The sequence below is a fragment of the Cervus elaphus genome, chromosome 27 (assembly GCF_910594005.1).
Source record: "Cervus elaphus chromosome 27, mCerEla1.1, whole genome shotgun sequence".
NCBI lineage: Eukaryota > Metazoa > Chordata > Mammalia > Artiodactyla > Cervidae > Cervus > Cervus elaphus.
The window spans coordinates 5,527,468-5,552,747 of record NC_057841.1 but is presented as its reverse complement, the minus strand read 5'-3'; the positions used below and the strand labels follow the sequence as shown (position 1 = coordinate 5,552,747).

Below are 25,280 nucleotides of genomic sequence, written 5' to 3'. Positions count from 1 at the left end.
GTCCCCTACATTGGCAGGTGGATTCTTATACTGGACCACCAGGGACATCCCAGAAAAAAGCAAAACAAAACATGTTTTTAAAACAAATGTTTTACAAAGGATTTAATGACCTAGGATGTGTTTGTGATGTGTAAAGATTTTAAAAAGAATCCAAATTATTCATATACTATGGGCTTGAAAACACTGAAAAGTATATATGACTAGCAAGTAAGTAAGAAAGGAGTGGATTCCAATTCCATCTGTGTAAATGCTCACTGTTTACACACAAGGTGTCTGCGGGGCGGTCAGAGAACAGGATCAGCCAGCTCTGTCTCCCCTCTGTCCCAAAGGCCCAACTGGAGGGGAAAACGCACTGACACGGATGGAGGGAGCATGTCCAGGAGATGGGGTGGCCCTGGCTGTCCGACAGTGCCTGCGGGGTGGCCAGCCTCCCCACGACAAGCCCTGGACTCTTCTGGACGATGTGTGGCTTGGGCTCTGTTTGCTTTTTAATGAGCTGCGTCAGCACATTCTCCCCCACATCCACTCCCACTCCAGGGTGAACGTGGGGTTCAGGCGTTTTGTTTTCTGCATGTTCCCACGGTAGAGCAGTGGGAGAGTTTTTGTCCTTTTTTATAATTAGAAAATAAAAGGAAATTCTCCAAACATGTAAACTTCTAGAAATCAGTGACAAAAAAGCAAACGTGTCTTGTGAAACATCTCCCATAGCAGAGGGTGTTCACCTGCAGGTTCTACGCCTGTTCTGGAAAATGTGGGCACAGAGAGGAAGTGAATTCAGTGAAATTACATCTTTACCCTACCCTCAACACACAGCCTCAAAACCTTAGGCAGTATCTTAGGAAACATATAGAAATTCATTTGTGGCAACTTCAAATGTTACACCCACTGAGTGCTTCCTGCTCAGCAGTAAACCCCTAACTCTAAAACCAAACACACCTCCTACTACTTAATGCAGAATCCAAGAAAAGCATTTATAAAGCAGAAATTATAGATTTTGCCAGTATCTATAACCAAATTGGCAACCAACTTATTTTTAAGAACATCCCTTAATTACTTTTTCTGGCAACTCACTTAAGTGACATCACAAGCAAATACCCTTACCTCCCTACCCTACCCCCCAATCATGCAGTTTCTGAAAACCAAAAAAGTTTTAAAATGTATCTTCTTCATTCTAGGAACCCAAAAGAATGTCAGAATGCCAAGAACAGTTAACAGACACAATCAAATGACCCACATTTATGTTTATTTGAAAAGTAAATAGTTGAAAGTCCTCTAATTATGCTAGAAATCTTTTGTTATACTCAAGTTATTAAGCCTCCCCTGGCACTGTGGGAGGCCCCTTACCACAGGGGCAGAGAGCCACTGAAATTCCATTAGGGTCCCTCTTCTAGTCGTGGTCTGGGGCCTGAGTGGTACAGGCCCATCTCATAGATGATAGGAACACAGGGGTCACTAGTACTGGGAGGGTTTATTTTGTGGGGAAGTGGTGACAAGTGACTGTCTGCACTTCCTGTTTATTCTGCTGAAAATAGAGACACTCCCAGTGCCTTTGCTGGTCTCCTCCTGCATTCCCTCCACCTTGGGCCAGTCTCCCGCTGTTCTCACAGGCCCGGGGAGGACAGGAGTGTGCAGGGGTGGGGGTGTGTGGTTTTTGACCGGATTTGGATTCCTCCACTGTGAGTACTTCATTCTGGGGACTGCTGTTATTCTTAAGTGGACAAAGCATTAAAGTGAAAGGTACAGTGACATCTCTTACCCATCCAAGGGGAAAACCTGCACAGCGTGTAACAGTAGACAGCCCTGGACAGAGGAGGGATACGTCTAGTAAATGCATAAGGAAAGGAACCTGCAGATGTGAGGGCTATGGGCGTGGGGGGCCTGGGTTTGATCCCTGGTCAGTGAGCTAGATCCCAGGAGCCACAACTAAGAGTTCACATGCTGCAACTAAATGTGCTGCATGCCACAACTAAGATGTGGCACAGATAAAGGTACATTTATATCTTAGAAAAGGCACAGTCCACTGAGTAACAGACAACCCTCAGAACAGGAAGGCATGTTTGCAAATAATATATCTGAATGAGGGATTAATATCCAGATAAAGAGAGAACCAAAACTCTACAACTAGAAACAAACCACCTAGTGCAAAATGAGCGAAAGACTTGAATAGATATCTCTCCAAAGAAGGCATATGAATGATGATTAGGCAAGTGAAAAGACGCTCAACATCACTAATAATGGGAAGCACTAATCAAAACTACAGTGAGCTACCAACTCATATCTATCAGGATGGCTATTACCCCCAAACCAGAAAACAGGTGTTGGTGTGCATGTGGAGAAACCGGAACTCCTATTCCCTGTTGGTGGGAATGTAAAATGGAACAGCCACTGTGGAAAACAGTATGGGGCTTCCTCAGAAAAATAAAAAATACAGTTACCATGTGACCTAGCAATTGCACTTCTAATTTCATACTCAGGAATTAGAAGCAGGGTCTCAAAGAGCTGTTTGTCTCTCATGCTCACAGAAGCATTACTCACAATAGCTTAACGTGGAAGAAACCCACATGTTCATCAACTGATGAGTGGAAAAGCAAAATGTGGTAGTCACAGAATGACTTGGTTGTGCTGAGTCTCCATGTCTGTGCTGGCTTTTCTCTAGTTGTGGAGATGGGGGTCTACTCTCTCATTGTGGTGTAAAGACTTCTTATTGTGGTGGCTTCTCTGGTTGCGCCCCTGGTTCTAGGCGCAGGCTCAGTAGTTACGGCACATGGACTTGGGGACTCTGTGGCATGTGGGATCGTCCCGGATCCAGGATCCAACCTGTGTCTCCTGCATTGGCAAGTGGATTCTTTACCACTGAATCAACAGGGAAGCCCCTACACTGCTAAATTTTATATTATATGTGTTTGAATACATTAAAAAAAAAGAAAAATGTGGAAAATGTGGCACTAAATAAACCGTGAAAAGCACACAGTTCACAGTGTGAGCTGAACAGGCAGGCAGAGCAGCGCCTACTCTGCCTCGGCGGGAACATGTGTTGGCAACCTGCGCATGTCTACAGATAGCCGTGAAAACGCTGTTACAGATAAACTGGTCACAAACAGAACCCGCACACGACGCGGTGGATCGTGCATGGAGTCCTACAACACAGGCCGCTTTCATACACGAGGCCTTCCTTCCCATCTGTACTGCAGGCTGGACCCCAGAGCGCTTCACTCCTTCTTATGGCTGAATAAAACCTTAGTGGGCAGATACACCGAATTTCGTTTATCTGTTTATCCACCATCAATGTACAGAAAGTTATGAAGTAGATGACAAAGCAGGTGTGGTTACAGTAAAATCATAGAAATAGCACTTCTGGGACCTAAAGCTCAGAGCCCATGCTGTGGGAAAGGACGTGGGGTTGGAGTGTTCCCTCCAGGACTCTCAGGCCTCCAGGAAGGCCGGCCCCATCACAGGGCTGGTGGGCCTTTCCTGAGCACGGCGGGCATCAGGGTGGTGCTGCTTCCCGCCTGCCGTCCGGAGAAGCGCAGCTACCCCTGCCTCTCCCGGCGATAGCGACGGAATCGAGGGACCAGGCTTCCTACACCGTGGGAACATTCTCCTCTTGAAGCCTGACAACAACCTGAGGTGGGCTCACCCACGAAACTGGTGAGAACGGTAGGCTCAGGGGACGCCGGGCCGTGAGAGAGTGCTGGGGGGTGGTGAGCGCCCCCTGCGGTCAGGGTCCCTGAGAGAGACCTGCGAGATGTGAATGCCCCCTTCTGTTAGGGTCCCTGAGAGAGTGCTGGGGGCGGGGATGAGTGTGCCCCCTGAGGTCGCCGAACAGAAAGGCAGCGGCTGGAGGCGAAGCCCCCACGCTCGAAACGCTTACAAGAGGGTTAGAGCCCTGAGGCAGCTGGTTAATCTTTGGGCCACTTCAGTGAGGCCAGGGAAAAAGCAAAAGTACAAAGGACAGGATGAGCCCACACGCCGAGCAGCAGAGCCCCGCGGGCAGCGTCCCGCCTCCCCTGGTGAGCCGACGGCACAGGTGTGTTACAAGGGCGCCCGTAGTGCCTCCCACCCCACTGCACGTGCCAGCGGCACAGAGACCCGTTCCCCACACACGTGCACGGCTTCACACCCACACCTCACTTTCTGCACCTCGGGAGACTACGCCACGACCTGGGATGGCCGGCAGAGCTGTGGACCTGGGGTCTGGACCACACACCAGCCCTGTGAGCAACTGACGATAGAACATGGAGAAGCCAGAATAAAGCGATGAGAGGATGGCAGGGATGCAGGCTAATCGTCAGGCCTGGCTGAGAGGGTCGCAGGAGAACAGGCACGCAGACGTGAGGGGCAGTGGGTGCAAGTGTAGCCACACAGAAGGAGGGGCCGTGGAGGGCCCGAAGCCCCGGCGACTGCACAGGAGCGCCTGCGCCCGCCCCACCCCCGTCACCGTGAGGAAGTGGCAGCTGTGTTGACTTTTCGGGACCAGCAGCAGGACACCCCGGCTCAGCCAGGGCCGCAGATGCAGCGCTTCTGATCTGGTGCCAGAGAACCAGATCGAGGTGAGGTCAGCGGCCCCCCTGTGGGCCCTCCTCCACGTCCCCTCCAACACCGCACACAGGAGACCAGCCCTGGCCGACGCTCAGCGCGCTCTGCATGTGTGGCCCTCTCGCCACAGGACAACTGGTGGCGAGCGATGTAAGAACACTGTCAGTCAAGCAGGGACTCAGGTGGAGGAGAGAGAACCAGGTCCCTGGCCCCACGCCAGCAACTCTGGGCTACGTCCCGGAGGGCCTTCCGCCCGCGCACTGCTGCTGCTTCCCGTCTCCGGGAAGAGCCCACAGCCCCATGGACGAAAGCCAGTCTCCCTCCTCCCCAGACGGTGGAGTCCGCAGAAGCGAACACGGTGAGCAGGTGCCCCCGCCCACCACACTGCTCCCCCAGGGTGGCGCAGAAGCCCCTCAGGGAAGGAGGGACAGTCACCACATGGGAATTGGAAAGCGCCCTTTCCCCACACCAGGCCTCTCCTTCTAGTGTCCTTCTCTTCAGGACGGTATTTAGAGTTGTTAAGGTTCTCCCAAGTCCAGAGACAAGAAAACAAGTCTAATGTGCAGCTCTGAGGAGTAAATCCACTGGAATGCCCCCACCTCAACCATTAACCTGTGTTAGCGATTTATTTTCACATAAATTATACTGCTGTTACAGGCCTGCAGAGCTAAAAACCAACCAAAGTTATAATCTAAAGCTTACATTTTTTTCCCCCAACGCTAAAAAGACAGTGGAAAACATATACTAACAACCTTTACTTTAATTCTTGGGTTACAGGCTAATGACTCCAGTTAAAAACTGAAAATATCAATGTCATTTTTCCTCAGTATTTAAAAATCATGAGTCAACACAATTTCGGGTGGAAAATGCAGCTTAAATATTGTTAAGAATATTTTCTAAGAAATTAATGTTGACCAAATCGATCTTAATTTCTTCAGTCTCTCATCAAAGGCTAGAAAACAGAGTAAGTGGGATGGGCGGAGGGGAGGGAGGCTCAAGACGAGGGGATATATATATATAATTTGTGTTCTTGTATGGCAGGAACCACACAGCATTGTAAAGCAATTTTCCTCCAATTAAAAAATAAATTATAAAAAGAAATCAGAATAACATGGTTCTGAAATGACAGATAAAATTGGAAAGTGTATTTAATTTTTAAATGAGCGCCAAGCAGGAGCATGGGCTCAGCCTCTTGAATACCTCGTTTCTGGATGAAAACCCTGAGTAGGGGGTTTGCGCTGGAGACGGCCTTGCAGAAGTTGTCATCGTTGTTGATGGGCAGCAGGTCACCATGCACGTCCGCATAGCCTATGGTCACCTCAGTGTTGGTGATGTGGTGGGTGTGCACGACGAGCTTGTAGAAGTCTTCAAACCTCCCAGGCTTCTGGCGGTCCAGAGAGAACCTTCGGAACTCAGCTCCAAACTAGGAGGAAACATAGAGGGCGCGTGAATAGCAGGGATGGGCATCGGAGATGAGGCATCATGACTGGGCCTCCCGGAGGCCTGGACATAGCTGCATCAGCACCCCAGTCCTCGTGGAGCCCATGAGAGAAGGGAGACGGCAGCATGGGGGAACATTTCATGCGCATGGACCCCTGTCCTGTGGACCCCAGGAGAGGTGCGCAGCTCAGGCTGTAGGGTGGCGGCTCCTGCCTCACTGGGGATCCTGGGGCATCCCCAGGCTGGGGCACAGTATCTGCACAGCCCGGGACAGCCATCAAACACTCAGAGGTGCGAGTGAAGCAAAGGCCAGCTGCAACTTCTGAACTCTCCCCTAAGGGGAATGGGAAGTCCTGGGCAGTTTTAATATTAAGGAAGGAAATGACTGGATATGATTTGCATTTTAAAAACACCAAATGGCTGCACTTCAAAAGGATCAGAAGTGGCAGCAAAATTGAAAGAAGAAAAGAACCTGGTAAAAACCATGCTTCACAAACCTCTGGGAGGCAGGAGCATGGGTTCTGGCTAAAAAGACAAAGCAGGTCCCTTTAAAAAAGATGCAGCTCACTGCCCTGCTCTGGGAAACATGCCGGGCCCACCTCTTTCCTGTCAGCCTCTGGCTCTGGCTCAAATGCTCACAGTGTTGCCTGCAGACCTCCAGCCCACCTGCTAGGCGTACCCTGGGTCACCTCCCACAGGCTGACCTGTCCAGTGATCTAAGGACACCGCCTATTTGTTTGGCCTGAGGCTGCTGGCTTAGGACACGCTGTTGTTCCTCACTTGGCAAAAGGGAACTTTATTCATCAGGCAGGACAGACTTTGTGTTCTTCTATATAACTGAAAACTAATTACATTGGTTCCAAAACACACAAAAATGAAATGTCTAATGTTTACATAAAACTAATAGTTACATCACCTAGACATTATGTCAACTACAAGGGCAATGCAACTCAAACCATGCAGGTGTGAGTGGCTCTAAAATTTGGGGAGGCATCAGTCATGGAAGACCTCCGAGTTCTGGAACTGGCTAATTTGGAACGCAGCCCAAGAATGTGCATTTTTCACAAGTTCCCAGGAGAAGCTGATGCTGCTGGTCTGGGAATCATGAAGATAAAACCACTGACTTAAAGGGAATATCTCTAGACCTCAACTTACACAGATCTCTGAGAAACAGTGTCAGATCCCATTTCCCTTTTAAAAAGCAAAGGAAAACACCATTCTTCATTGCCCCTGGAATAAAAAATTTCAAGTTTGGGAAAAGCCACCTTCAATGGCTAATTAAACTAAAGACTGCTCCACACGCTGAGGTCCAGGGGCATGCTCTCCTCTATCCCCTTGCCCTCTCCCCATTACATCTCAATATTTTCTCCAAGCATGCACACATGAGCAGGCTGCCAGACTGCCAGGGAGCAAGGCACACCCCTTCTTACACACAGGGAGACATCCTGGGCTGGCAAAACTTTTCAAGACACGAGATCAAGCAGACAACACAAGTTTAATGTGATTTCTTTCATAATCAGTTATCCAGTCACATCATGATGTTTATTTCAATAACAGTCACCCATCATCTTTCCTGTTTGATATCTCACATATGCTAATTTCCAGAGCAATTAGTTTTTATCAGCACTTGCCTCATTTTCACTAAATACACAAGAAGAGTTTAATCATATCTAATGAAACCAGTAAGAATATTTTTGACTTTTACCTATAATTCTCAGTCAAATATTCCCCCAAACTGGACACAACACACTCACTTCCCTCCAAGGGACATCAGACATCTTGTCCCTCTCCCCACTACTAGCCTTAGGCCACATCTTATAATTTAAGTAATGAGAAGCAGCATGTATTAGATAGGTTAGTTCTGCAGTTTTTTATAGTCCTGACTGTACTTGGTATTAATCTCAGATGAAATCCAATTTGTTTCATAGTTCTTTTAGTACTTTTCCTCAAAATATATGTTAATTGGAAATGCAGATAAATTCTGACTTTTTCCTGACAGAAAGCAAGTCTGGTTTGTGTTTGATAAAGAGGCTGGCTTTGTCAATCCAGCTATATGTTGGCTATACTTCACATGCTGAATGAGTTCCAAAGTTGGGCAAAAAGAAGTGTGAAATGTGAGATGATAAAAGCATTTTTTTCGAACTTTTTTTACTGTGGCAAAATATACATAAAATTCACCATCTTAACCATTCTTAAGTGTACAGTTCGGTGGCATTAAGTACATTCACACTGCTGTACAACCAACACCGCCATCATCCGCCTTCACTGTTTACCTTATAAAACTAAAACTCTGCTCCCATCAAGCAGTAACTACCATTTCCTGGCTCCCTGACCCTGCAACCACCGCTGTGCTTTCGGTTTTTCTCTCTCTCTACATATGTATAGATTTCTCTCTCTCTCTCTCTACACACACACACACACACACAATTCATTATCAGATACATGATTTGTAAACCTCTCCTCCCATTTTGTCTTTTACTCTGTGGTGCTGGGTGGGAAAGATAGACTTTTGATACAGTTGTGTAACTTACTTCCTAACCTAGGCCAGGCACAGTAATACAAGTTTTTCTCAAAACTTTCCTTGAAATTGGTAGCTGTTTTACAGGTTTGATTGTGGAATAATGTAACAGATGACAGGGTGAAGCTCAGCGGCTACCCTTTCATGAGTCCTGCTGTGGAGACACAGTCCACAGTGAGATGCTGAACACCTTAGGATGTGAGTCTCCAGTGAATTTCAGTTTTGGTTCAGGTATTCCATAGGGATCCCTCTCCCCTAATGCAGTGGTCTTCATATGTGACATATCCCGTCAAGAATTTTGGAAAACCTACCAGTATAAAAGGGATAATACACCTTTAAGTTGGCATCTAAATTTTTCATAATAAAAACAAACAGTTACAAAGGATATAATTTCCAGCTGTGCTGTGCTCAGTCACTCAGTTCTGTCCGACTCTTTGTGACCCCATGGACTGTAGCCTGCCATGCTTCTCTGTCCAAGGGATTCTCCAGGCAAGAATACTGGAGTGGGTTGCCATGCCTTCCTCCAGGGGATCTCCGTAACCCAGGGGTAGAACCCAGGTCTCCCGCACTGCAGGCGGATTCTTTACTGTTTGAGCCACCAGGGAAGCCCTAATTTCCAGCATGCTGTAAATATTTTATTTAAAAATAAATATTTTATCATATGATCTTTTAAATATAGTCAATGAAATCTAAATGTCATAGTCATTTGATACTACCATCATGCATTTTAAAATAGAATGAACGAGCTCTTTTATAACAATAAAAAAATCCAACAAGGTTCTTTTTTCTCTTTGATCTCTGGTTTCCATTGCACTGCCCCAAGAGAATTTAATACTAATATTTTATCCTATTAATTTATGCTTGGTTACCCTATCACTCTTCTCTACAACAAAATTAGATAAATTGAAGTTAAACATTACCCCTGAGGCCATAAGTCTCTCTTTGTGAAAATATTTCAAAGTAGTTTCTATTGGGTATAGAGTTTTAGTTTTGAAAAAATGGAAAGTGTTCCTGAGTAGATGCACAACAATGTGAATGTAATTAACACTACTAAACTGTATAGTCAGTTTCCCTGGTGGCTCAGCTGGTAAAGAATCCACCTGCAATGTGGGAGACCTGGGTTCTATCCCTGGGTTGGGAAGATACCCTGGAGAAGAGAACGGCTACCCACTCCAGTATTCTTGCCTGGAGAATTCCATGGACTGAGGGGCCTGGCCGATTACAGTCCATGGGGTTGCAGAGAGTCGACATGATTGAGCGACTTTCACTTCACTTCACTTCACTTCAAACTATACGCTAAAAAATGGCTGAGATAGTAAATTTTATGCATGTGTATTTTATCACATTTATAAATCAAGTAATGTAAAAACAAGATTTTTACAGTAAAGTTTCTAGATTGAGTCTTTGCAATTCTTAAATCAAATTGGAACATAGTTATAAGATTTGACAAATGATTATTAGTCTTCCAAAGTAAACATTATAAAAATCTTTAGTTTAGTGAGAAGTATTGATTGCTAAATGTGGCATGGGTACCACTGATTCTTCTGCTGCTTCTCATTGTCATGGTGTTGGTACTGAGAGGACTTTCATGTGACAGGAGGAGACAGCAGTGAGAGCTCTGAAGGCACAAAGATGCTCAGCTTGTGAGTCTCACCAAGTCTTGTGCCAGAAATATCCATAGAGCAGCCTAAGATTAGAATTATTTCAACCGTCTATTAGACGACAGTTCAGTTAGGACCACATTCAAGTTTGCTGAAAACAGATTTGGAAAGTATGTGACTTGGAAGATTTATTGCCCAGTCATTAAAGCCATTCACTTTTTCAATTTCTTGTAATTATACCAAGAATTATATGGCAATGAATTGTGCCAGCTAATTCCTTCAGTGGAAACTTGTGTGATCTGATCTAATGGAAAAGTAAATATATAATTTTAAAAAATAAAATGGTTTTGTCATATTGAAGATGGACCCTTTCCTAACACCATTATAAAAAATTAACTCAAAATGGATTCATGGCCTAAATATAAGACATAAAACTATAAAATTCTTGGGCAAAAACATAGGGCGAAAGTTTCAGGACACTGAGTTTGGTGATGATTTCTTGATGACACCAAAGGCACAGGTAACAAAATAAAAAAAAAAAGACAGTAGAATTCTTAAAAACTTAATTTTATTCATCAGAGGACACCATCCACAGGGTAAAAAGGCTTTGAAAAGTGGTGAGCACAGTCCTACCTTTGTTCCAGCAGAATCCTAAGAAGGTCAAGTGCCTTGCATAAAATGCTGCAATATTTGAATGTAACCTACACACACTCCACACCCCCATACTTTAAATCAACTCCAGTTCAGTTCAGTTCAGTCACTTAGTCATGTCTGACTCTTTGCAACCCCATGGACTACAGCATGCCAGGCCTCCCTGACCATCACCAGCTCCCGAGTTTACTCAAACTCATGTCCATTGAGTCAGTGATGCCATTCAACCATCTCATCCTTTGTCGTCCCCTTCTCCTCCCACCTTCAATCTTTCCCAGCATCAGGGTCTTTTCAAATGAGTCAGCTCTTCACATCAGGTAGCCAAAGTATTGAAGTTTCAGCTTCAGCATCAGTCCTTCCAATGAATATTCCTTTAGGATGGACTGGTTGGATCTCCTTGCAGTCCAAGGGACTCTCAAGAGTCTTCTCCAACACCATAGTTCAAAAGCATCAATTCCTTGATGCTCAGCTTCCATTATAGTCCAGCTCCACATCCATACAAGATTACTGGAAAAACCATAACCTTGACTAGATGGACCTTTGTCTGCAAAGTAATGTCTCTGCTTTTTAATATGCTGTCTAGGTTGGTCATAACTTTTCTTTCAAGGAGTAAGCGTCTTTTAATTTCATGGCTGCAGTCACCATCTGCAGTGATTTTGGAGCCCAAGAAAATAAAGTCTGTCACTGTTTCCACTCTTTCCCCATCTATTTGCCATGAAGTGGTGGGACCAGATGCCATGATCTTAGTTTTCTGAATGTTGAGCTTTAAGCCAACTTTTTCACTCTCCTCTTTCACTCTCATCAAGAGGCTCTTTAGTTCTTCTTCACTTTCTGCCCTAAGGGTGGTGTCATCTGCATATCTGAGGTTATTGATATTGCTCCCGGCAATCTTGATTCCAGCTTGGGCTTCCTCCAGCCCAGCGTTTCTCATGATATACTCTGCATATAAGTTAAATAAGCAGGTGACAATATACAGCCTTGATGTACTCCTTTCCCAATTTGGAACCAGTCTGTTGTTCCATGTCCAGTTCTAACTGTTGCTTCCTGGCCTGCGTATAGGTTTCTCAAGAGGCAGGTCAGGTGGTCTGGTATTCCCATCTCTTTCAGAATTTCCCACAGTTTGTTGTGATCCACACAGTCAAAGGCTTTGGCATAGTCAATAAAGCAGAATAGATGTTTTTTTGGAACTCTCTTGCTTTTTTGATGATACAACGGATGTTGGCAATTTGATCTCTGGTTCCTCTGCCTTATCTAAAACCAGATTGAACACCTGAAGTTCATGGTTCACATACTGTTGAAGCCTGGCTTGGAGAATTTTGAGCATTATTTTACTAGTGTGTGAGATGAGTGCAATTGTGCGGTAGTTGGAGCATTATTTGGCATTGTCTTTCTTTGGGATTGGAATGAAAATTGACCTTTTCCAGGGTTGTGGCCACTGCTGAGTTTTCCAAATTTGCTGGCATATTGAGTGCAGCACTTTCACAGCATCATCTTTTAGGATTTGAAATAGCTTAACTGGAATTCCATCACCTCCATTAGCTTTGTGTATTTTGTTCTCTGTATTCTAACACAATTTTTCAAAAAAGATCTAGGGTTCCTTATCAAACTGGCTAATTCTAGATAGTAGTCAAGAAATTTGTATGAGCCTATGAATCTCATCCTTCTAAGAGGCAAGGAATTATCAAAGACTATTAGGGTCATATCAAAAGGACTCAGGAAGTAGTTTGAAAAATCTCCCAACAGTGGATCATTTGTGTGTTTATCATTGATAAGGATGATAACTTCTAGAAGTTTCCTAGGAACCAACCTACTAATTCTTTTTTTTTTTTTTAATTATGGCTGTGCTGGGTCTTCATTACTGTGTGGGCTTTCTTTAGTTGCTGTGAGTGGGGGTTATTCTGTGTTGTGGTGTGTGGGCTTCTCATTGCAGTTGTTTCTCTTGTTGAGAGTACGGTAGTCAGTAGTTGAGTAGTTGAGTGTTCAGTAGTCATGGTGTACAGGCTCATTTGCTCTGTGGCATGTGGAGTCTTCCTGGACCAGGGATTGAACCCATGTGCCCTGCACTGGCAGGTGGATTCTTATCCACTGTACCACCAGGGAAGTCCCAAACTACTATTTTGAAAATAAGTAAATAAAAAGAAAGAATCAAGCATTTCCCCCAAACTAACATCATTAATTATTGGGAAATTCACAGATGTTACAACTCCTTATTTGCTTCCAGATAAATAAATTGTTATTCCATTATTATCTTGATAATATTTATTGAATTGTACAGCTGACCATACCTGTTATTCCTACAATAGAATAGTAAAAATGGCAGGGGAGGGTGGAGTTCACTTCTGTAAAATTTTTAGTTATCTCAAATGAAATAAGGAAGTCAGTGAGCAAAAGTGAATCAGTCTTTAAATGAAACTCACTTTTATTTCCTTTAAAATATTAAATAAGTAATAAAATGACCATTATAATTTCAAAACAAAGATTTATCTACCTATATCTATCTTATCTATTTTGACACTCTTTTCCTTCAGGAAGAAGGGATACTTCTGACAAATGCCTGTTGAATGAATAATACCTAGAACTCAGTTGCTACAAACATAATATGCTATTGAGTAAACTATGTTTCCAATAAAATTCTTTGTCACTGAGAAGCTTTTCCTTGGCCAAGAAGCAAGGAGGCAAAAAGAGTGGTAGAAACCCAATAAATCTAAGAACTTGGGAAACACAAGTTATTTGTTGTCCTAAAAGTTAATGTTGAAGTATATCTAAAACAGTGGAGTAATCATCAGCAAAAAGCTGCTCCTCCCTAAAAGCAATGAGAGCACTGGCAAAGAGAGTAAAAAAATCCAACTTTTTAAGAATTCTGGAAATTAATCAAAGGTTTGGAAGCAACAATGCAAGGTGTGTTTATTCCAGAAAAGTAGCTGAATCTCAGAATGGCAAGCTTTATGGTGTTTTAACTTCCTGTCCTCTGTTCCTCAGCTTTGAAAACCAGCAGCCTAATAATTTTACAGGGGCCAGAACTGGGAGCTCACCACAGAGCCCCATATGCATAGAGCTGTCATCATTAAACCTGTTTCACAGGTCCCTAGAAAAGCCCTGTTCACAGGGTTTGTCTTTATTTGACTTGAGTCAGAACTCACTTGTTGGGAAAAGCCCTTTCCTCAGGACATTTGTTAAGAACAATCAGCAGCAATTGTTTAATGAATAACGATTATATGGTACAAGTTTCATTTTTAAATGGAATTTTTACAACGTGATAGAAATTATTATTTTTTTAAAAAAATCTTTATTTATTTGGCTGTGTTGGGTCTTAGTTGTAGCATGCTCAGTCTTTGTTGCTGCATGTGGGGTCTTGTTCCCTGACCAGGGATTGAACCCAGGCCACCTGCATTGGGAGCTCTGAGTCTTATCCCCTGGACCACCAGGAAAATCCCCAGAAATTATCTTTTGTAACTACATTTATTAGGGACTTCCCTGGTGACTCAGATGGTAAAGCATCTGCCTATAATGCAGGAGACCTGGGTTCAATTCTTGGGTCAGGAAGATCTCCTGGAGAAGGAAATGGCAACCCACTCCAGTATTCTTGCCTGGAAAATCCCATGGATGGAGGAGCCTGGAAGTCTACAGCCCCTGGAGTAATAAACTACATTTATTACAAGAAAACTTAGATGTAAACTTCAAAATATATTGGCTTCCCTGGTAGCTCAGTTGGTAAAGAATCTGCCTGGAATGCAGGAAACCCCAGTTCAGTTCCTGGGTTGGGAAGATTCCCTGGAGAAGCAATAGGCTACTTACTCCAGTAATCTTGGGCTTCCCTTGTGGCTCAGCTGGTAAAGAATCTGCCTGCAGGTGGGATGCATGAGACAAGTGCTCGGGCCTGGTACACTGGGAAGACCCAGAGGAATCGGGTGGAGAGGGAGGTGGGAGGGGGGATCGGGATGGGGAATAAGTGTAAATCTATGGCTGATTCATATCAATGTATGACAAAACCCACTGAAATGTTGTGAAGTAATTAGCCTCCAACTAATAAAAAAATTAAAAAAAAAAAAAAAAGAATCTGCCTGCAATGCAGGAGACCTGGGTTCAATCCCTGGGTTGGGAAGACCCCCTGGAGAAGGGAAAGGCTACCCACTCCAGTATTCTGGCCTGGAGAATTCCATGGACTACGGTCCATGGGGTCACAAAGAATCGGACATGACTGAGCAGATTTCACTTCACTTCACTATATAGGTAATTCTCAAAATTCTTTTCACGGGGTTGTAATATATGAAGATTACTGCATAGGGCATAGGAATTGCCACAAAAATACCTGAGTCAAGGTACCAGCTAGGACAAAGACAATAAAAAGGAATGCTGGTGATTCTCACCTGTTAGGATGACTAATATTAGAAAAGCAGAAAACAAGTGTTGGTGAGGATATGGGGAAATTGGAACCCTAGAGCACTGTTGTTAGGGATGTAAACTGATACATCCACTGTAGAAAACAGTAGGGAGGTTCCTCAAAAAATTCCCCAACCAGGGATCAAACCCATGCCTCCTATAGTGGAAGTGTAAAGCCCTAATGGCTAGACTGCAGGGAACCCCTGGAAGTTACTGTTTAATGGGTATGCATGCATGCATGCTAAGTCGCTTCAGTCCTGACTGTTTGTGACCCTATGGACTGTAGCCTGCCAGGGACTCTGCAGGCAAGAATACTGGAGTGGGTTGCCATGCCCTTCTCCAGGGGATCTTCTCAACCCAGGGATCTAACCCGTGTCTCCTGAGGATCCTGCACTGGGAGGCAGATTCTTTACCAGTAGTGCCACCTGGGAAGCCTATAATAACTACAGAGTTTGAATTTAACAAGATGAAAAGTTATGAGTATAATAGTGTGATGACTGCACAACAATGTGAATACATTAATACCATTAAACTGTACCCCTAAAATGGCTAAGATGGTAAATTTTATATTATGTGTATTTTACTACAATAGAAAAATAGAGGAATATTTTTGAAATGCTGGGGAATGAGTTGTCCAAAGAAGGCTTTGATAAGCTCTGATATATTCCTGGAAATATATAAGTGCATATGCATGTGCAGGACTGTGGGCATGGTCAGGAAAGACCTGAGAATGTTGTAATCTCTCATAGCTGGCTGACTGTGAGATTCTGTGCAATCAGGAATTGAAGACTAAAGCAAAGCTGTAAATTGCTGGAGTGCTGAAGATGTACCCCAGTACATACATATAACCCAAAGGACAGGAGACTTATTGGTTCAAATCATTTAAAGAAATCTCTGTCCAATAAACAGATGACCATTAAGCTAAATGAGCAGAGCTTCAGTGGTCACATACAAGGAAGAATACACTTTATAGCATTAACCCAGGAGAGTTATTGAACAAATAGTAGCAACAACCACAAACCTCTGAGGGAACAGTCTGACTTTCAGAGTTATCATATCATATCTGACTTTCAGAGTTATCATATCATATTATTTAAAATATTTAGTTTTCAACAAAATTATGAGATATACAAAGAAATAGGGAAAAAAATCTAAATAGAGTTAAACACTCAATGCAAACTGTCCTTGAGCTGACCCAGAAGTTGCACATACTAGACAAAGATTTTTAGATAAACTATTATAAATACTTATAAATAACTAAAGGAAATAATATACAAATAACTGAATGAAACCATAAAATGATGTCTCACCAATAGAGAATAATAGAGATGAAAATCTTTTGTTTGAAAAGAACCAACTAGAAATTCTAGAGTTGAAAATTATAACTGAAATGAAAAATTCCCTAATCTCAACAGTAGATTAGACATGGCGAGAAAGAATCAGCAAACTTGAAGATAGGTCAATTGAGAGTATCTAGTCTGAGAAGCAGAAAAGAAAAAGAAATGAAGGAAAATGAACAGTCTTAGAGATGTAGTATCTGTGCCATACTATCAAGCATACCAAGAAACACATCTGGAAGTCCTAGAGGAGACTGAGAGAAATAAAGGCTAAAGGATATTTGAAGAGACACTGGCCAAAAACTTCCCAGATCTGATAAAAGTTTAAGTTTAATTTATATATCCAAAAGTTCAACAAATTATAAGTAGGATCATCTCAGGCCCACATTTAGATGCATTATAGTCAAACTATCAAAACCCAAAGCCAAAGAGAAAATCTTGAAAGCAGCAAGAGAATAACAATTTGTTGTGTACAAATGATTCTCAATAAATTAACAATTGTCTTCTCATCAGAAACCACAGAGGCTAAAATGCTGCAGAATGACATGTCCCAAGTTGTGGGTGGAAAAGAAAATCAACCAAGAATTCTATATGCAACATGGAAGCAACCTAGATGCCCATCAGCAGATGAATGGATAAGGAAGCTGTGGTACATATACACCATGGAATATTACTCAGCCGTTAAAAAGAATTCATTTGAATCAGTCCTAATGAGATGGATGAAACTGGAGCCCCTTATACAGAGTGAAGTAAGCCAGAAAGATAAAGAACATTACAGCATACTAACACATATATATGGAATTTAGAAAGATGGTAACGATAACCCTATATGCAAAACGGAAAAAGAGACACAGAAATACAGAACAGACTTTTGAACTCTGTGGGAGAATGTGAGGGTGGGATATTTCAAAAGAACAGCATGTATACTATCTATGGTGAAACAGATCACCAGCCCAGGTGGGATGCATGAGACAAGTGCTCGGGCCTGGTGCACTGGGAAGACCCAGAGGAATCAGGTGAAGAGGGAGGTGGGAGGGGGGATTGGGATGGGGAATAAGTGTAAATCTATGGCTGATTCATATCAATGTATGACAAAACCCACTGAAATGTTGTGAAGTAATTAGCCCCCAACTAATAAAAAAAATAAATAAATAAAAAACAAAACAAAACAAAACAAAAAACACAAAGAATTCTATACCCAGCAAAACTATCCTTCAAAATGAAGGAAAAATGAGACATTCCCAAATAAACAAAAGCTAGGCAAATCTGTCACATGGAACATTCTCCAAGATAGATCATATTTTAGACCCTAAAACAAACCTTAATAAATTTGAAAGGACAGAAATAATACAAAATATGCATAATTCCAACCACAGTGGAATGAAATTAGAAATCAACAATGGAAGGAAATTGGGAAAATTCACAAATATGAGGAAATTAAACAACACACTCAATAGATAACCAATGGGTTAAAGAATAAATCACAATGGAGATTAGCAAACACAGAGAGATTAAAGAAAATGAAAACACACCATACAAAAATTTATGGGACTTGGCTAACACAGTGCTTAGAGGAGATTCACAGCTATAAATAGCCATAGTGAAAGAAAAAGAAAGATCTCAAAACAATAACCTAAACTACCACCACTCAGTTCTGTTGCTCAATCTGTCCAACTCTTTGCAACCCCATGGACTGCAGCATGCCGGGCTTCTCTGTCCATCACCAGCTCCCAGAGCTTGCTCAAACTCATGTCCATCACGTTGGTGAAGCCACCCAACCATCTCATCCTCTGTCGTCCCCTTCTCCTCCTGCATTCAATTTCCCAGCATCAGAGTCTTCAAATGAGTCAGTTCTTTGCATCAGGTGGCCGAAGTATTGAAGTTTCAGCTTCAGCATCAGTCCTTCCAAAGAATATTCAGGATTGATTTCTTTGAGGATTGATGGGCATGATCTCCCTATAGTCCAAGGGACTCTCAAGAGTCTTCTCCTACACCATAGTTCAAAAGCATCAATTCATCAGTGCTCAGCTTTCTTTATAGTCCAACTCAAACATCCATACATGACTACTGGAAAACCATAGTTTTGAAAACTACCATCATTAGAAACTAAAAAAGCACAAAAGTAATCCAATGCAAGTAGAAAGTAAGAAATTATAAAGATTAGAACAGAATGTGATAGAGAATAGAAAAAATATAGAAAATAACAAAAGCAAAAATAGATTCTTTGAAAAGATCAAAGATCAACAAAATTGACAAATTTTAGTTGGGGGGGGTCAAGAAGAAAAGATTTGGAGTACTAAAATTAGGAATGAAAGAGGAAACATTACTATTGAGCTTAAGGAATTAAGAAGGATCATAAGCATCCCAGTAGTAACAATCATACCTAACACCCAAGAAACTCCTTGAAGAATGGTATACAGAATACATAAGATGAGCCTGGGAAATTTTATAATACAAGACAGTAAGAAAGTGCTAAAAACAAAACACCTAATCATGGGGGTATGTCAAAGAGAAACAGGAACCAACTGAAAAAGCTCCCAATTGCTGAAGCTGGAATAGTATGAATAACAAAATCAGTAGTGGTACTGGATTAAACTCAATGTACAAAATAAATGTCCACATGTCCATAATGACATAATAAATGGCTGAACAGTAATTGGGAGAGAATAGACAGATCTCTCATGCAGAATAACTCCAAATAATTGATGTAGATACACACCTTCAAGGAGATAGAACATAACCCAGAGCTCATCCCAAATACTGTATGGAAAGTGAGAGAAAGAATAAGTGGAGAAATGGGACAAATATTCCCAGCCATGTCATCAAGGTCAACAGCAATAGTAATGGGCCGTGTTGACAGTGTGCACTCTTGATAAGATGTGATGAAAATGGCACTTTACCTCTGTGGTCTTCCTCCCCAAACCAGTACTCTCTGCATAGTAATGAGAAGCCCAACAGGCAAATCTCACTGAAGGACAATCCACAAAGGATAGCGGATTTTTAAAAAGTGACCAACACTCCTTAAAACTGCTCAGGTCCCTGCTTGAGCTGCTATAACAAAATACCATAGACTGGCTAGTTTAAACAACAGTTTTTTTTTTTTCTCACAGTTCTTAAGACTGGAAAGTCCAAGGTCAAGGTGTTGGCAGATTTGGTATCTGGTGAGACCTCTCTTCCTGATTTGCTGATGGCTGCCTTCATACTGTGTGTCCTCACATGCTGGAGCACTCTTGTGTCGTTTCCTCTGGCCATTAATTGCATCACAAGGTCCCCACCCTCATGACCCTAATGTAACCCTAATTAACTCCCAAATGCCATCAAACTGGGGATTAGGGGTTCCACATATGGATTAAATTCAACATTCAACTTATAGAGGTAATAAAAAATAGAGCATAATTCTCATGGTCAAGAGGAACCAAGGAGACAGCGCAACAAATATAATGTATCTTGTACAGGATTTTGAAACATGAAGCTAAAAAGAATATTAGATAAGAACTAAAGAAAAATAAAGTATGCATTCCATTGAAATGTATCAATATTTACAGATCTATTATAACACACATAACATTAGATTTTATTAACATTATATGGCAATAACAGAGGAAACTTGGCATGGTATACATATGGAAATTCTCTGTACTATTTTCGCAACTTTTCTATAAATCTAGAGTTGTTCTAAAATTAAAAGTTTTCTTTTTAAAAGTATGACAAAGGAATGCTACTAATAACTGTATGTCAACAAATTTGATAACCAAGGTGAAAAGGATAAATTCCTAGAAATACACAGATTACCGAAACTGACTCAACAATAGACAACCTGATTAAACTTATTACAAGATATTTAATTAGTAGTTTTGAAACTGCCCACAAAGAAAAGCCCATGTCCATATGGCTTCACTAGTGAATTCTAGTAAACATTTACATAAGTAACACCAATTCTTCACAAATCTTCTAAAATGTAAAAGAGGAAGAAGGAACATTTTCCAACTTAGTCTTTGAAGTATTACCCTGTGAAAGCCAGAAAAAGACATTACAGGAAAACTACAAACTAACATCCATTGTGAATAGATTCAGAGATTCTCAACAAATTACTAGTAGGCCATATCCAGTAAAGAACTATACAAAAAGAACAATACATTATGACCAGTGAGATTTATCACAGGGATGCAAGATCAGTTTAACACCTGAGCATCATGTAGTATGTAATAGTAATAAAGAACAAAGCCACATGATCATCTCAGTAGATGCAGAGACAGCATTTGACAAAATCTAACACATTCTAATGATCTAAAATACTTTATGAATTAGGAATATAAGGGGACTTCTCCACCCTGATAGAGGGCTTCTATGAAAATCCATGGGTAAAGAAAATGAGAGATACCAAGGAAACATTTCATGCAAAGATGGGCTCAATAAAGGACAGAAATGGTAGGGACCTAACAAAAGCAGAAGATATCAAGAAGAGGTGGCAAGAACACACAGAAGAACAGTACAAAAAAGATCTTCACGACCCAGATAATCACGATGGTGTGATCACTCACCTAGAGCCAGACATCCTGGAATGTGAAATCAAGTGGGCCTTAGGAAGCGTCACTACGAACAAAGCTAGTGGAGGTGATGGAATTCCAGTTGAGCTATTTCAAATCCTGAAAGATGACGCTATGAAAGTGCTGCACTCAATATGCCAACAAATTTGGAAAACTCAGCAGTGGCCACAGGCCTGGAAAAGGTCAGTTTTCATTCAACCCCAAAGAAAGGCAATGTCAAATGGTCAAACTACCACACAATTGCATTCATCTCACACGCTAGTAAAGTAATGCTTAAAATTCCCCAAGCCAGGCTTCAGCAATACGTGAACCGTGAACTTCCAAATGTTCAAGCTGGTTTTAGAAAAGGCAGAGGAACCAGAGATTGAATTGCCAACATCTGTTGGATCATCAAAACAGCAAGAGAGTTCCAGAAAATCATCTATTTCTGCTTTATTGACTATGCCAAAGCCTTTGACTGTGTGGATCACAACAAACTGTGGAAAATTCTTAAAGAGATGGGAATACCAGACCACCTGACCTGCCTCTTGAGAAACCTATATGCAGGTCAGGAAGCAACAGTTAGAACTGGACATGGAACAACAGACTGGTTCTAAATAGGAAAAGCAGTATGTCAAGGCTGTATATTGTCACCCTGCTTATTTAACTTATATGCAGAGTATATCATGAGAAACGCTGGGCTGGAGGAAGCCCAAGCTGGAATAAGATTGCCGGGAGAAATATCAGTAACCTCAGATATGCAGATGACACCACCCTTATGGCAGAAGTGAAGAAGAACTAAAGAGCCTCTTGATGAGAGTGAAAGAGGAGAGTGAAAAGGTTGGCTTAAAGCTTTGTTGAATTCAGAAAACTAAGATCATGGCATCTGGTCCCATCACCTCATGGGAAATAGATGGGGAAACAGTGGAAACAGTGGCTGACTTTATTTCTTTGGGCTCCAAAATCAATGCAGATGGTGCTTGCAGCCATGAAATGAAAAGATGCTTACTCCTTGGAAGGAAAGTTATGACCAACCTAGACAGCATATTAAAAAGCAGAGACATTACTTTGCCAACAAAGGTCCGTCTAGTCAAGGCTATGGTTTTTCCAGTGGTCATGTATGGATGTGAGAGTTGACTATGAAGAAAGTTGAGCGCCGAAGAATTGATGCTTTTGAACTATGGTGTTGGAGAAGACTCTTGAGAGTCCCTTGGACTGCAAGGAGATCCAACCAGTCCATCGTAAAGGAGATTGGTCCTGGGTGTTCATTGGAAGGACTGATGTTGAAGCTGAAACTCCAATACTTTGGCCACCTGATGTGAAGAGCTGACTCATTTGAAAAGACCCTGATGCTGGGAGGGATTGAGGGCAGGAGGAGAAGGGAACGACAGAGGATAAGATGGTTGGATGGCATCACCGACTCGATGGACATGGGTTTGGGTGGACTCTGGGAGTTGGCGATGGACGGGGAGGCCTGGCGTGCTGCGGTTCATGGGGCTGCAAAGAGTTTGACATGACTGAGCGACTGAACTGAACTGAACCTCTGGAAATTAATAAAGGAGACCTCAACTAAAATTAGTGTCAGGAATGACCTGCGGAGGGCGCTCTCATGCATTACCACTCACCATCATTTGCAGGCACTAATCTTCATGTGCACACCCCACAGGAAGAAGCATACCTTGTACTCCCAAACAGGAAGTGACTACATTACTATCCCAAAGGAAGAATTTCTCCTTGCTCAGCAAGTCCTGCCAATGAGAAACATCATAGCTCAATCAATGAGAAGCCATCCAAGTCTGAACTTCTACCTTCCTCCAATGAAGTTTCACTTAGAACATACCCTGCAACTTCCCCATTTTCCCTGTAAAAGCAGATTCCCTTTCTTTGGTCTCTGAACATGCCTGTGGTTTGCCATAGATTGCATGCTCAAATTGCAATTTTTTGCTGTTTCCAAATAAACCCTGAAAGTGTGTTAGTTGCTCAGTTGTGTCTGACCCTTTGCAACCCATGGACTGTAGCCCACCAGGCTCCTTTGTCCATGAAAATCTCCAGGTAAGAATACTGCAGTGCGTAGTCATTCCCTTCTTCAGGGGATCTTCCAGACCCGGGGATCAAACCTGGGTCTTCTGCACTACAGGCAGATTCTTTACTATCTGAGCCGTTAGGAAGGTCCCAACACCTCATGCTTAATGGTTAACGACAGAGATTTTCACCCTGAGTTGTGGAACAAGGAAAGAATTTCCACTTTACAACTGCTGTTTAACATTGTGCTACAGGTTCTACCCAGGGCACCTAGGGAAGAAAATAAAAGACATCTGGATTGAAAAGGGAGAATTAAAAATATGTCTATCCCCAAATGATACATTCTTATATGTAGAAAGCTCTAAGGAATCTGCAATAATTACTTATTAGACCTAATAGATGAGTTCAGTATGATTGCTGGATACAGTATCAACATGTGAAAATAAATTTTGTTACTGTACACTAGCAATGAGCAACTGAAAATGAAATTAAGAAAATTTCATTTATAATAACATCAGAAAAGATTAAAATATTTAGGAATAAATGTAACAAAAGGAGTGAAAGACTCATACACTGAAAACTATAGTGTACAGAGTATTGCTGAAAAATTAAAGAAGACGTGAATAGTGTGAGCACAGATATAGACATGTAACAAGGACAAAATAAACAGTCTTTACTTCATAAAGTCAGACTTTTGGGAACAGCAGCCGTCTTGTTCTTCATTTCTAATATATTACCTATAATTCTCTGATGAGTTCCCATTTTGCCAAGTATTTTTCTCAAAGTTATTGGCAAACATCTTCAGGAAGCAGATGGTTACTTATGGCATGAAAGGAATGAGGGAAAGAAGGAAGGAAGGGAGGGGAAAAAAGATTCAATGTTTATGAACTGGAAGACTGTTAATACTGTTGAGATGGCAATAATCCCCAAATTCAATACAGATTCATTTCAAGCCCTATCAAAATCATAGCTGCCTTTTTACAATAATTGGCAAGCTGTCCCTAAAATTTATATGGAAATGCAAGGGACCCAGAAAATCCATAAGATTCTTGAAAAAGAAGAATAGCAGGGATTCACGCTTCTGAATTTCAAAACTTACAGTGTACTGCTGGCATAAAAGTAGGCATATAGAATAAAATTGGGAGTCCAGGAAAATAACCCTTACATTTGTGATCAACTGATTTTGAGAAGAATTCTAAGACAATTCTAGTCTATGGCGGCATAGAATAATCTTTTCAACAAGTGGTGCTGTGGGAATTTGATACTCACAGGTAAAACAATGAAGTTGGACTCCTACTTCATATTATATACAAATAAACTAAAACTGGACCCTAGACATAAATGTGAGAACTAAAATTATAAACCTCTTAGAAGAATACATAGGATTAAATTCATTACTTTGGTTAGGCAGTAATTTCTTCAATATGATACTAAGCATAAGAAACAAAAGAAAAAAATTAGTTCTTTGGCCCATTTTTTGATTGGGTCATTTATTTTTCTGGAATTGAGCTGCAGGAGTTGCTTGTATATTTTTGAGATTAATCCTTTGTCTGTTGCTTCATTTGCTATTATTTTCTCCCAATCTGAGGGCTGTCTTTTCACCTTGCTTATAGTTTCCTTTGTAGTGCAAAAGCTTTTAAGTTTCATTAGGTCCCATTTGTTTAGTTTTGCTTTTATTTCCAATATTCTGGGAGGTGGGTCATAGAGGATCTTGCTGTGATTTATGTCGGAGAGTGTTTTGCCTATGTTCTCCTCTAGGAGTTTTATAGTTTCTGGTCTAACATTTAGATCTTTAATCCATTTTGAGTTTATTTTTGTGTATGGTGTTAGAAAGTGTTCTAGTTTCATTCTTTTACAAGTGGTTGACCAGTTTTCCCAGCACCACTTGTTAAAGAGGTTGTCTTTTTTCCATTGTATATCCTTGCCTCCTTTGTCAAAGATAAGGTGTCCATAGGTTCGTGGATTTATCTCTGGGCTTTCTATTCTGTTCCATTGATCTATATTTCTGTCTTTGTGCCAGTACCATACTGTTTTGATGACTGTGGCTTTGTAGTAGAGTCTGAAGTCAGGCAGGTTGATTCCTCCCGTTCCATTCTTCTTTCTCAAGATTATTTTGGCTATTCGAGGTTTTTTGTATTTCCATACAAATTGTGAAATTCTTTGGTCTAGTTCTGTGAAAAATACCGTTGGTAGCTTGATAGGGATTGCATTGAATCTATAGACTGCTTTGGGTAGAATAGCCATTTTGACAATATTGATTCTTCCAATC

General features: G+C 41.7%; 1 protein-coding gene across 1 annotated transcript in view; it reads right to left on the bottom strand.

Annotated features, from left to right (window-relative positions):
- The window catches only part of PARD6G (par-6 family cell polarity regulator gamma), a 75,028-nt gene that overhangs the window by 28,786 nt on the left and 20,962 nt on the right, over window positions 1-25,280 (bottom strand). The window contains exon 2 of the mRNA XM_043889047.1: window positions 5,737-5,959. Within this exon, the coding sequence (XP_043744982.1) occupies window positions 5,737-5,959 (223 nt within the window). The remainder of the gene's footprint in view (window positions 1-5,736; window positions 5,960-25,280) is intronic.